Raw genomic sequence first — 12,246 nt, 5'->3', positions numbered from 1 at the left:
CCCCTGAACCTGACTACCACAGATGTCTATTTCTATCACAGCTTTGAAAGTGCTCTGGACCTTAAAGTACCCATAGTAATAACACTTTTGACTGGAACCAGTTATCCATTTTATCTCCCACCACAACAAACCAATATATAGGCAATTTTCTTTGCTTAGATGTTGAAGCAGTTTTAACACTGGCCCTTGTGAAGCCACAGTGTACCAAAAGTGCCATGCCAAGCATTTATAACTTGTATAAAATTTCATGTCCTGATATTGGCCACCTCAAGATGAAAACAGATAATTCAGTGTTAACTGGCTCTGCTTCCCTAATATGAAACCTAAAAACCACATAGGAAATACAGAAATTCAAGAACTAACATAAACCTGTCATAAATCATAAACAAAAATCTATTTGTAGGACAACTTGGATGACAAATGGTCTGTGTAAATTTTAGAATGGGGCAGACAAAAGTTGGAAGACTGGTTAATTCTTCCTTCCTTCTCCTGATTCAGCTTCGTCTCCTTGGGTATCTGATCTCCACAATGTCAAGTTGTCTCTCAGTAATTCCATTATTAGTGTGCTGTCATTGTATGACTCTTCACTAAATGTAGGTCAGCAGTGGTTTCATCAAAAACTCTTTTTATAAGAGAAAAGACTTTCTCTGGGGAGTTCAGAATCTCATTATAGAACACAGAAAAGTTTAGGGCTAGACCCTTTCTGTCAGGATGCATTAGTTGTGTTTCCTTTTTGCTGATTTCAGATGCTTCTTGGTATGCTCGTTGAGACTGATCTACAATCCCTTTCTTGTCATCACCAGTAGCAACCTTGGCCAAATAACCATAGTAGTCTCCTTTGGTTTTCAAATAGAAGACTTTGCTCTCTGCTTGTGAGGCACTGGGGATCAAAAAGTTTTCCAAAAGAGAGTACATCATTTAGATATCTCTTAGCTCAGTCTCAATTTTCTGTCTGTATCCTCAAGACTTGTGCTGTTTTTTCTCACCACCTTTCGTCTTTTGCTCAATACTTGAGACAACCTTCAAAGATTACCTATGACTCCTACGGCATTTTTATAAGCAACTGAGAGAAAATTCCTCTCTTTATTCCATAATTCAGCTCCTTGCTCAGTTACAGACTTAATGCAGGCTGCCATGCCGTCATATCACTCAGCCTCCTCAGCCAATTGGTCTTCTGCAGCAGCTCATTTTTATCCATGACTGGATGTTCTGTGTCCAGAGTAGATGGTGGCAGGTAGACAGGGCTCAGCAGTCTCTCCATATACCACATTCTGTTTATCTACTTTATCAATAGACATTTTGGTTGCTTCCACCTTTCATCTGTTATGAATAGTGCTGCTATAAACATTCGTGTACTGTTTTTGGGTAGACATTCTTACAGCAAGTGTGAGGGCTCCAGTTTCTCCATATCCTTGTCCATACTTGTTATCGTCTGACTCTGATGAAAGCCATCCTAGTAGGTATGAAATGGTATCTCATGGTTTGGTTTACATTTCCTTGATGACTACTGATTTTGAGCAACTTTTTCATATGCTTCTTGGCTATTTGTATATCTTCCTTGGAGAAAAAATTTCAAATCTCGTATCCATTTTTACTTGATTTATCTTTTTATTATTGAGTTATAAGAGTTCTTTATATATTCTGGATATAAGTTTCTTACCAGATTCGTAATTTGCAAATATTTTCTCCTGTGTGTTGGCCTTTTACTTTCTTGATAATATTTGTAGCACAAAGATTTTAGGTTTTGATGAGGTCCAATTTATCTGTTCTTTTGTTGCTTGTGCTTTTGGTGTTGTATTTAAGAAACCATTACATAAACTCAAGGTCATGAAGACCTAGGTTTTCTTGGAAGGGTTTTGTAGATGTAGTCTTACATTTAAATATATGATCCATTTTGATTTTTTTTTTTCTATTATGTGAAGTAGGGGTCCATTTTCATTCTTTTGCATGTGACTCTCCAGTTGACCCAACACCATTTGTTGAAAGATTGTTCTTTCCTCATTAAACTGTCTTCACACTCTTGTTATTGAGTGCCAGTTTTGATGTGGGATAAAACTGATCATTTTACTTTTAAGTATTTGCCATGTTCTTAAGCATGCTCATAAGCATGATTTTATTATACCAATAGATTTCTAAACTTACCTTGTGAGAGCCTGAAGACACCCAAGGGCTTAGAGACAACCAAAAAACATTTCTGCATCCAAAAGCAGTAAGTGCTGGAGTTTTTCTGACCATGATTTATCTTTTCAGATTTTCCCAGAATACTAGATTGTTCTTTATGCAAATTGAAAACAGGGACTTTTCTTTCATTTGGCCGAGACTGAAGTTAGAAAATTAGAAACCAAGGTTCAGACCTACTTTTATGTAAAATGGAAATAATAATCAGCCCACTTCTGATTGAGAATTAATTCAGATAATGCATATCCAGTCACTATACTGGAAAAATATATGAATATTGCTAATTTTACTTTAATAAGCAATGGAACCAGAGTTTATTCCATGCATTTCTGCTTTTTCTTAATTCTGTGCTGTTTATTGGGGATGGTTTTTGGTGGAAGTGGTTCTTCTGGAATTCTGATTTTCATATATGAGTTTTTGAAATATTTTAGAGCTGATCCTTTATGTTGAGGGTAGCTGGCCAGATTAAACAGATTTAAAAGATCAAAGTGATTTAAAAGGCCACAGCTGGGGCTACATGAGGTCATTCCAAAGAATAGACTTCTATCCCAACAGAAATTTGAATGCAAGGATTCATGGGATAATCTGTAATGAAGATGAGAGAATGTTGGCTGCATAGAAGTTTTTCATTTGAACTGATTTTCCTCCAATCAAATGGAGTGAAATTTAAAATATTAAAATTGGTTGTGGAAACCAAGGAAGGTGCTTCAAAGAGGCCGGGACCAGCAGAGCTGAATGCTGCTGGGAGGTTTTGAGGAAAATGCCCTCTGCTTTTGATGCTATCCAGTTGTGGGGCCCTTGGAAAGAGCTCTCTCTGTAGAGGAGAGGAAACCAAAGTGAAGCTGTTGGGCAATAGGAGCGAGTGGGAGCAAGAAGAGGCTGCAGGGCCTTTTCCCTAAAATTGAGTCCTCGAAGTCATTAGAATTCTCAGTCTTTAAAAATTGAGCATTCAGGAGCCGGTACTCTGGTGTCAAATCAAGTTTGTGAGTGCATGAATCATGTTTTGGATCCTTTTTTTTTAGCATACATCATATTCTCTCAACAGTTGTACATCTTCTTCCAATACAATGGCATATGTCTCTGATTCTTAGTTTTGCTCTTGTGACAGGTCTGGACAAAGACTGTCGCCTAACTGAACCACTTGGCATGAGAATAGCAGAATTTCCTTTGAATCCCATGTTTGCGAAAATGCTGCTTGAATCAGGTGAGTGGTGACAAACAGCTCTCGTTTTTTTATTTTGGATTTTATTTTATTGTCAGAGGAGGTATTCCTCTAAATTCTGTCCTTCCTGAGGGAGAGAGCACAATACATTTAGAGTAGTGAAGGAGTTTTCATCTACAGCTGCCTGGTTTGCAGAATGTTGCTAAATGTGATTCAATGTCAGTCACGATTAATTCAGCAAATACTTTAGCTTGTCTCCTGTGGGCCTAGTACTAATACAAATTCAGAGTTTTGTGAAGATGAGTAAAGGGATATGAGCCTGTAACTTGGAGACCCGGAGATCTCTTATTTAGAAGTTAAAATCACCTAGTAAGTATAGTCTGCTTTTTTCTCCCCCGGGAAGTTAATATTAATTTTTTTTTTTTTTTGGCTTTTGTCTAACTTTTACATCAGCTGGCAAGCTACGAAGGTGTGTTTCAGACCAAGCATAGAGAAAGTAGCTATAATTGCATTTTTTTTTTTTTTACATGGGTAGGTACTGGGAAACGAACCCAGGTCTCCACATGGCAGGCAAGAATTCTCCCACTGAGACTTCATATATACACCGCCCTATATTTGTGTTTTGAAACAATGCAGTACCCTTAGCCTTACACTGAGAAACGGGAGTCTAAGTGTGGGCTTGGAGGAGTATATCATTCATGAGGGAGGAAGCTGTGGGGAAACAGGGTAGGCATTGATTGCTACAGCCTTTTCTAGATGCTGCAGCCACAGCAGCCCACAGTGCTTCCCTGGTCTAGTTCTGTTTGCCTCCAGGGCCTCTCAGGCAAGATGTGCCCTGTTGAGAGGGAGGCTTCATAGGGGGATCCAGGAGCAGAGTTGCAGCTGAAGGGACACAACCCACATTATCCCTGACCTTGTTTCCTTCTCGGGTTTAATGCCTTGATTCTAAATCTCCATATGAGAAAGTGGGGAGCAGTGTGGCACCAGCCTGCGTTTAGTAATGAGGTCTGTCTGGGCGCTACCTGGGTTTATAGCTAGAGTTCTTCAGTGTCATAGCTGCAGAGTGGAATAACAGCTCTGCAGAGTCTTTTGAGGGCCACATATAGGACAGCCCACGTAGGTAGGATGGAGTGTTTATGCATTATAAACTTAAAAAAATACAATGATCAATATATGATCTTATTTTATAGTGTGGTGCAAGGAAAACTTTGAAAAATGTCTTTCACCTCTCTTTGACACATTGTATATATGAAGTCAAACATGGCTTTTGTTTTATAGGAAATTTTGGCTGTTCTCAGGAAATTCTCAGCATTGCAGCCATGATGCAGATCCAGAATATCTTTGTGATCCCCCCAAACCAAAAATCTCAGGCAGTAAGTCTAACCTTGTCCCCAAGCTACTTACACAGTCCCTTTCACCTTGGGTTTTCCTTGTTAAAACTGTATCCAGGAACTGCTGAAGACAGAGCTGTGCAAATGACATCAGCTCACATTTTGGATGTTTATTTTATGGCTCACATTGTGCCAGGCATTTTATATGCATCATTTTCTTTTATCTTTACCATAAACCTGGGAGGTAGATACAGTGTTAATTATTCTTAGGGATAGAGGCACAGAAAGGTAGGTAACTCCCTCATGGTTGCTTGGCTGAAATTGACAGAGTTGGCTTTCACAGTCTACAGTCACAAATGTTAACCATTGCAGTACTGACATCCAGTTTCCCTTCAGGGTTGTAAGAGTAGGGCACATGAGCAAGGCTGAAGCTGGGCACAGCACTGTACTGTGGGAGTGCTGGAGGTGGGGCATTCTAAGTCAAGGAGATGACAGGACCCCACCAAAGGCCCAGGCGACAGTGATAACTAAAAAGATTGGATGGTGGAAAGACCAAGGTAGGAAAAAGTTAAGATTTTGTAGAGTAAGTACCCTGGTATACTGACAGAGGTGGTTCAGAGATGAATTCAAAGTTGATTCCTATTTGAAGAGTGAGAACTGACAGCTTTGCCTAATGAGAGGCCAAATTTGCATGTATAGGGAGGAGAGAAACTTTCTTATGTGTCATTGTTATCTTCCTAGACAATTAACTATACATTAGAAAATTTCCTGTCTCCATACCCAGATGGCTGTCTGTGTTCTTTCTTTTTTACAAAGTCCTACCTGAAGGCATTTTAAAGACAAGAAACTTATTTTAAAGAGAATTCTGGCCACTCTGCCTAAAATTGCAACATATCCCTCTCTACCCTTATTCCTTGATTTTTCCCCCTTCTCTAGCCCTACTGATTACCTAATATACCATATATTTTGCCTTTTAAAAAATCTTGTTTATTGTCTTTCTGCCGCCACCATTTTATTCTCTGTTGTATCCCTAGATGCCTATAACAGCCTGTAGAACTTATCTATAGTAAGTGCTCTGTAAATATCTGTGAATGAATGAATGGAAGAAAGGGAGGAAGGAATGAAAGTTGATTATTTATTTAGTTCAAGGAGAAAATTCTGAAATTAATATATTTATTTGTCTGCGTGTATATATAGTATGTATCCTGCACCCATGGGCGCAGATGGCATTGCCCAGCATCTTTTTATGTTTTATTATTGTGGTAAAGCAAACAGCATAAACATCATTTTACATTAAGTACACAGTTCTGTAACGTTAATGCATTGAGAGTGTTTTGTAACTCTCCCCACTGTCTGTTTCCAGAGCACTTTCATCGCCCCACACAGAAACTTGTACCTGTTAAACAATAATTCCCAATTCCCCCACCCCCACTCCTTGTAACCACTATTCTGCTTTCTGTCTCTGATTTGCTTATTATAAATATTTCATATAAAAGAAATCATACAAAATTTGTCATTCTGTGTCTGGCTTATTCCACTTTACATGATGTCTTCAGGCTTCCTCCATGTTGTAAGTGTGCATTAGCACTTCATTCCTTTTTATGGCTGAATAATATTTGTATCTTTTTTTGAATAGTATTTTGTTGTGTGTATAGATACCATTTGGTTTATCCATTCATCTGTTTTTGGACATTTGGATTGCTTCTGCCTTTTGACTAAAATTGTCCAGGATCTTATAGAAAGAAAAATTCAGGGATGGGGCCTGAAAGGGTTGTGTAGTTATTGTAAATACATAGAATATTGAGGGTCTGCAGTGTGCCACGTAGTCAGGCCTGCCCTGCCCTCGTGGAGTATATATTCAATAGGGGAATAGAAGAGTTCAAAAGAGATGATGTCAACTGGGCAGGGGAGACAACACTAACACTTATCTAATATCTGTGGTGGGAACTATAATGAATATCTTAATCCTGGAGCCATCTTGATAGAGGGGTTTACGTTCCTGATTTTAAGAATAAGGAAAGTGAGCCTGGGGAAAGGTTAAGTAACCCATTTGAGGTCTTTCAGGAAATAGCAGAGGTGGAATAGGGTGAACCAGGTATTTCTGATTCTATAACTCATGCAGTATTTATCATGCAGTGTTATGCCCTGCTACAAGAGGCCCCAGAGGAGCTATCTTCTAAATGTTGGTTATTCTTTCTAGATTCGAGTGCATCGAAAATTTGCCGTGGAGGAGGGTGATCACCTCACTATGCTCAATGTGTTTGAAGCGTTTATCAAAGTAAGGACACCTACATCTCAGCATCTCTTCCATGTACCCACATACTTAAGTACCTAGAATCCCAGAAGTTCATAAAAGGAATAGCCAAGAGACCCCTTCACTTTCCTGTTATATTTATTGCCATTACTTCTGTGCTGATCTTTGAGTTGTCTCTCCTTGCTACGTTTTTGGTATAGCATTTCCTGGAAGAATAAAGGAACTGTTTGTTGCTTTCCCTTGCCTAGAGTGTGGCCTGTATTCCACAGCATACTCTCTCCTCTGTCTTACATTCCATCCAGTGTTGTTGACAGAAAGGCAACATTTGAACAGAAAGTTCTGTTATATCTTCTGCCAAATAATTGAGTCTGAGAGTTGTAGTCTTGTGTTGAATCTTCAAAGCTGTCTCTGAGTTTGAGACTTCACCTAGCCCCTTCTTCCACCAGCTGCCAGACTGCCTGTGCAGAGATACTTAGGCGAGGATCCATGTATGTACACATACCTACCCACGTTAAGCCATAGGTAATGCTAATTTTCATTGTTCTTAATATGCTATAGAAGTACAAACAAGTAATACAGGTCAAAGTTCTCACTAAAGATTGTTAAAAAGAGAGATCTGAGACTGAAAATGAAGGAGGAAAAAAGCTCTAATGAAAGAGTTGAGGGGGAAAATTAGACATTTGTATTTATTTCTTAAAAACTTTTTTAGAAGAGGAGAAATGTTGAATTTGTTTTAATAGGAGTTTGGGGAAAGATTGTTCAGTTAGTGACCTGTGTTTAAAAACTCTTACCTTTGTTGAGTCTGATGAATTAAAGTTCTTTTGTACAAGCGTGGTGTGTCCTCTACAATCTAAAGCTTCTGCTGCCAGTGGAATGTGGATGCAGGTCCACAGGGCGTTACTGAATTGTCACCTTCCTGGAAAATCCTTTGCGAATTACATTTTCATATACGATAACACTTCACCCCTTGGTTTAAAATATAATTTCAGAAGTACATTCCCATAGCAGTAATTTAAGACATAACATACTTAAGAATGCAGAAAAATATTAAGCAATGTGATGGAAGTCATACTTTGGGGGTAAATAATAGTAATATGCAAATTGTTTCTAAACTGGCAAGTGTTACTGCTTGCCAGTAGTCTAATAAAGTGATTAACTCAAGCCCATCAATGAAGAGAAGTTGACTTACAAAGAAAAGCAAGTGGTTCTTTCTAATAGTTCACATCTCATGTAAATATTTAAGATAGGAAAGCAACTCTGCTAGTCATTATATTCTCATTTACCCTTTACAGAGAATAAGATCTCAGAACCAGTCAGATGCTGATATGTTTGTTAAACATTTGTTTTGAGAGATCTTTTCAGTTATGAAGTTCTTGTCCCATTGAAAAAGCAAATGGGGGGAGAGAAATGGTTATCCTCATAGTAGTGCCTTAGTTGAGGACATTTCTGTGTGTTTCTCACTCTCCCTCTGTCTGGGCTCTTCTCTAGCACAATAAGAACTCTCAATGGTGTCAGCAGCATTTCCTGAATTACAAGGGTCTTCTTAGAGCTGCAACAGTGAGAGAACAATTGAAAAAACTTCTTGTCAAGTTTCAGGTGCCAAAGAAATCTAGTGAAGGTAAGAATAAATTGCTGTAATGGGTAACTTCCCTTTCTTGGCCATGTTGAGTTGTCTTAAGTTTCTCATGCTGGGATGGAGCACAGCGCTGGCCCTCACCTTGGTTTCACATTTTGAATGGCCTGCATTGTTGCAGAGTAAGTACTTACATATGAAAACCTGTTTTTTCCAAGGAGGTCCATGTTTATTTCTGAGGACCATTTGTAATAAAAAAGTTTGATAGCCCCGATAACACTAAAGAATCATAACATTTACTTCATTGCCTGTTATATAATTAACCTTACCATGTAGGCTTTACTTTTAGGTGGACAATATATATAGCTATATATATAAATATATATAAACTATATATTTTTATCAAATACAAGTGTTACTAAAGCAGGTGCTGTGTACTTTTCCTAGGCTGTCACATGAGGGTAAGACAGGTCCTGTGTGAGACATAGTGTCTGATTTGAGAAGGGACAACAATGACCACTAATTAAGGCCACCCTAGATAACACCATGGCAGGTATTTATTTCTGTATAAATTCTGGTGTGGGTGGTATTATCCGAATTTTATTATCTGTATTTATTTCTGTATAAATTCTGGTGTGGGTGGTATTATCCGAATTTTACACAGGTGAGTCATAAAGAACTAGGGAGAAGTTAAGTACAGGACAGCATAGCTGGCAGTCAGCAGAGCCAGCTCTGTGGCTCAGAAGCCCATACTCTTAAGGAAGTGACACATCTGCCCCTTCTTTCAGCAGTCTTTTTTGAACGCCTGCTGTGTGTCAGGTTCTCCACCACACTTTCAGCACCACTGGTACTTGCTGATGTTTCTACTTAAAGTGTTTTTAATAGGCCTGGCACTGTTTGAAGTGCTTTCATCTATTAACTTCGTTTAATGCTCACAACATCTCTGTAAAATATGTATCATTGATGTCCTGATCTTATAGATGAGAAAATGAGGGTAAGAGACAAAGAGTAACTTGCTGAGGTCATACAAATGAGTGCTTGGTGGAGGCACAATTTGAATTCAGGTACGTTTATTCCAGAGCCTTATTTTGCCTTTAAACGGAGAGCAAGTCATTTTAAAAATAATAGTGCAGTTATAAAAATGTTCTTTCGGCAGTTGTAACAAATGTGCCGTACTAATGAAAGGTATTACTAGTAAGGTGGTATATGGGAACTCTATTTTATGCAAGATTTTTCTATCAACCTACAACTTCTCTGATTAAAAAAAAAAAAAGAAAACATGGTTCCTACTCTCAGGAATCTCAGGGTACAGTGAAGGGAGAGATTCATACTGAAACTACCATGTAAGATTATCAGTTCTCTTAGATGTTAAGGTAATAGACCCTTCAGTAATTCTGGAAGGCAACAATGGCAGATGTAATAGGAATTTGGAGAACAATGGTGACTGCCCTGGGGTCCTGCTGTAAGCCTCCAAAGGATGGTGGAATTGAGTTGAGCCTTGAAAGATCCATCAAAGTAGACAGCAGGCTAAGGGCGTGCTAAGCAGGGAGACCTGTGGAGAAACAGTGGGGAGCAAATCAGGTGCTCAGAGAATATTTGATGAATGACTTGAGCTCACAAGAATTTTCAAACCTGGGTAATTGGGCAGTGCTGGTGTCATTGGTGGGAACAGGAAGCTTACAAGGGGCAGCTAACGGGAGGAGCCCCCTGAGCGCCTGTCTCCCAGCACATGTTAGGCAGCAGGTAGATGACAGCCTTACTTCTGCCTCAGGGTTTCTCAACCTGGTTTTTTCATTATCAACCCTTCTCCCCCAAGGAGAAAAATTATATTAAATTTAAATTCTCCCTAATGAGAGAAATTAAATAGTAGGGGATATGATTTTGTTGGGTTGGGTTGAGCTCTGGAGGTCTATAAACTGTTGTAATATTTAAGTTTATTTTTTATCCCCCCCTCCCTCAGGAACCAAGTTTCACCCCCTTGGGAAGCAATATCACCTCTGTTAAGAATGATATTCTACCTGGAAATTTCTTATGGGCAGTTGGAGAGAAAGGACTGAACTTTGGCTCAGAAATCATGCTTAGAAATGTGGACTTGAGATTTATCAGTTGTGTGCTAAGAAACAATAGAGAAAATCATGGAGACTGAATAAATTACATGCAAATTTGAAATTTGTAGATGTTGAAGAAATGCAAATAGTAAAATATTTTCAGCAGACACGAGAAAAGATTAAAAATTTCATTGTAGAATGCTTTCATTTTACCTATTTATAAAAAACATAAGTTTCCAAGTTGATAAATGGGTAAAAGATTGGAATAGAAAATTCACAGAACTACAGTTAATAATCAAGTAAATGTAAAATGAAAAAATATTTTTGCCAGAACATTGCTAGTAATATTGAAAATGATATTCTTATAAGTAGTTGATGAATTTGTAAGTTGTACTGCCTTTGGGGTTACAAACATACTGTATTTCATTGGACCAATGACATCATCATTTGTAAGATACACATTTATTTTAGGTACCACTAAGAAAGAAGAAAATGCCTCAATTTTAATTGTAAAGTGTTACCTTGATTTTAGTGAGTTAAGACATAAAAAGAAGAGTAAGTCTTAGCATTGATGAAATATGGTATGTTATGAGCCATAAAATGACATCCTTTTGCACAGTAATTTGGAATGTATCCTGTGGATATCACCTAACACATGGAAAAACTTTATTCATGAAAGATGTTTATTGTAGCAATATAAACAATTAAAGTTGAACATTTGAAAACTTCGAAGAATTGCATACCGTAGCTTTTAATCATAGAGGAATGGTGAAGTGTAGGGTCCTGGTTTGTGTCTTCTGGAAGGAACATCATTCCCACAGGGTGCTCTCCTACAGAGGAGTTATGAGGTCCTTGACCAGTCTGTGGAGAAGCTCTTAGGTTCTGTATCAGGTCTCGGTCCACTCGTCTGTGGCCTAAAGCCAGGCTTGGTGGGGGGTGGGAGGTCCTGTGCTAAAGGAATAGCCCAGAATTGTTTCCTTTAGTAGCCTTTGTGGGAGGGTGGGAATGTCCTTAAATGGTGCCAGGGCAGGCATCCGGCACTGGGAACCATAGGACTGGGGTGGGTTCAGGAGCTGGTGTGGGGTGACTTAAAACAGCCGGGGGTGGAGCATGCAGGCCTAAGCATGGAGAGGACAGGGCACACAAGGTCTCACTGTCGATCTGTTCCCTTCGTAGGTGATCCAGACCCAGTTCTGAGGTGCATTGTGTCGGGATTCTTTGCAAATGCAGCGAGGTTTCATTCTACTGGAAGCTATAGGTAAAAGACTGTGAAATCGTCGGTTACAGGAGAGATTTTAAAAATGATCCAAATCCCACAGAAAGCTGATGTGCAGGGATAGTACAGAAATCAGATTATTTTTTACTCATACCATGTCAACTTCCAAAATTGAGTTGAGATTAGCTACATAGTTTAAAGCATAATATTTTAATTTTCTGGAAATAGTTTTCAAATATTCAGCCCATCCACATTTTGTAATGCATGTTTGAGGATGACAATTACAAGTCTGGAGACTGGTAATACTTCAATTCTGGTGACAGAATAATATGACTAAAGGAAACCATTAAAGATTATCTTTCCTAGAGAAGTTGCTTTTGCCATTGGGTAGCTCATTGGGTGTTTGGAGAGCTGCAGGCCTGACGCCCCACCATCTACCCCAATATACTGTGGTCCCATTTGGTGTTTCAGGAGGTTGGCAAGT

General features: G+C 38.8%; 1 protein-coding gene and 1 pseudogene across 4 annotated transcripts in view; one reads left to right on the top strand and one right to left on the bottom strand.

The window, feature by feature from the left end:
- DHX35 (DEAH-box helicase 35) overlaps nt 1-12,246 on the top strand; it is a 168,459-nt gene that overhangs the window by 79,390 nt on the left and 76,823 nt on the right. Inside the window, exons 15-20 of one of the 4 annotated variants that reach the window (XM_077168648.1) lie at nt 3,287-3,382; nt 4,619-4,713; nt 6,872-6,949; nt 8,414-8,543; nt 9,479-9,562; nt 10,459-11,577. In XM_077168648.1, coding sequence (XP_077024763.1) covers nt 3,287-3,382; nt 4,619-4,713; nt 6,872-6,949; nt 8,414-8,543; nt 9,479-9,510 — 431 coding nt within the window. In that variant the 3' untranslated portion in view covers nt 9,511-9,562; nt 10,459-11,577. The other 3 variants (XM_077168626.1, XM_077168632.1, XM_077168640.1) reach the window with 3 other exon arrangements.
- Nucleotides 470-1,198, bottom strand: LOC143690910 (14-3-3 protein zeta/delta pseudogene; annotated as a pseudogene).

The sequence above is a fragment of the Tamandua tetradactyla genome, chromosome 1, assembly GCF_023851605.1.
Source record: "Tamandua tetradactyla isolate mTamTet1 chromosome 1, mTamTet1.pri, whole genome shotgun sequence".
Classification (NCBI taxonomy): domain Eukaryota; kingdom Metazoa; phylum Chordata; class Mammalia; order Pilosa; family Myrmecophagidae; genus Tamandua; species Tamandua tetradactyla.
The sequence above is the reverse complement of the archived record's forward strand: the minus strand, read 5'-3'. Positions and strand labels throughout refer to the sequence as shown.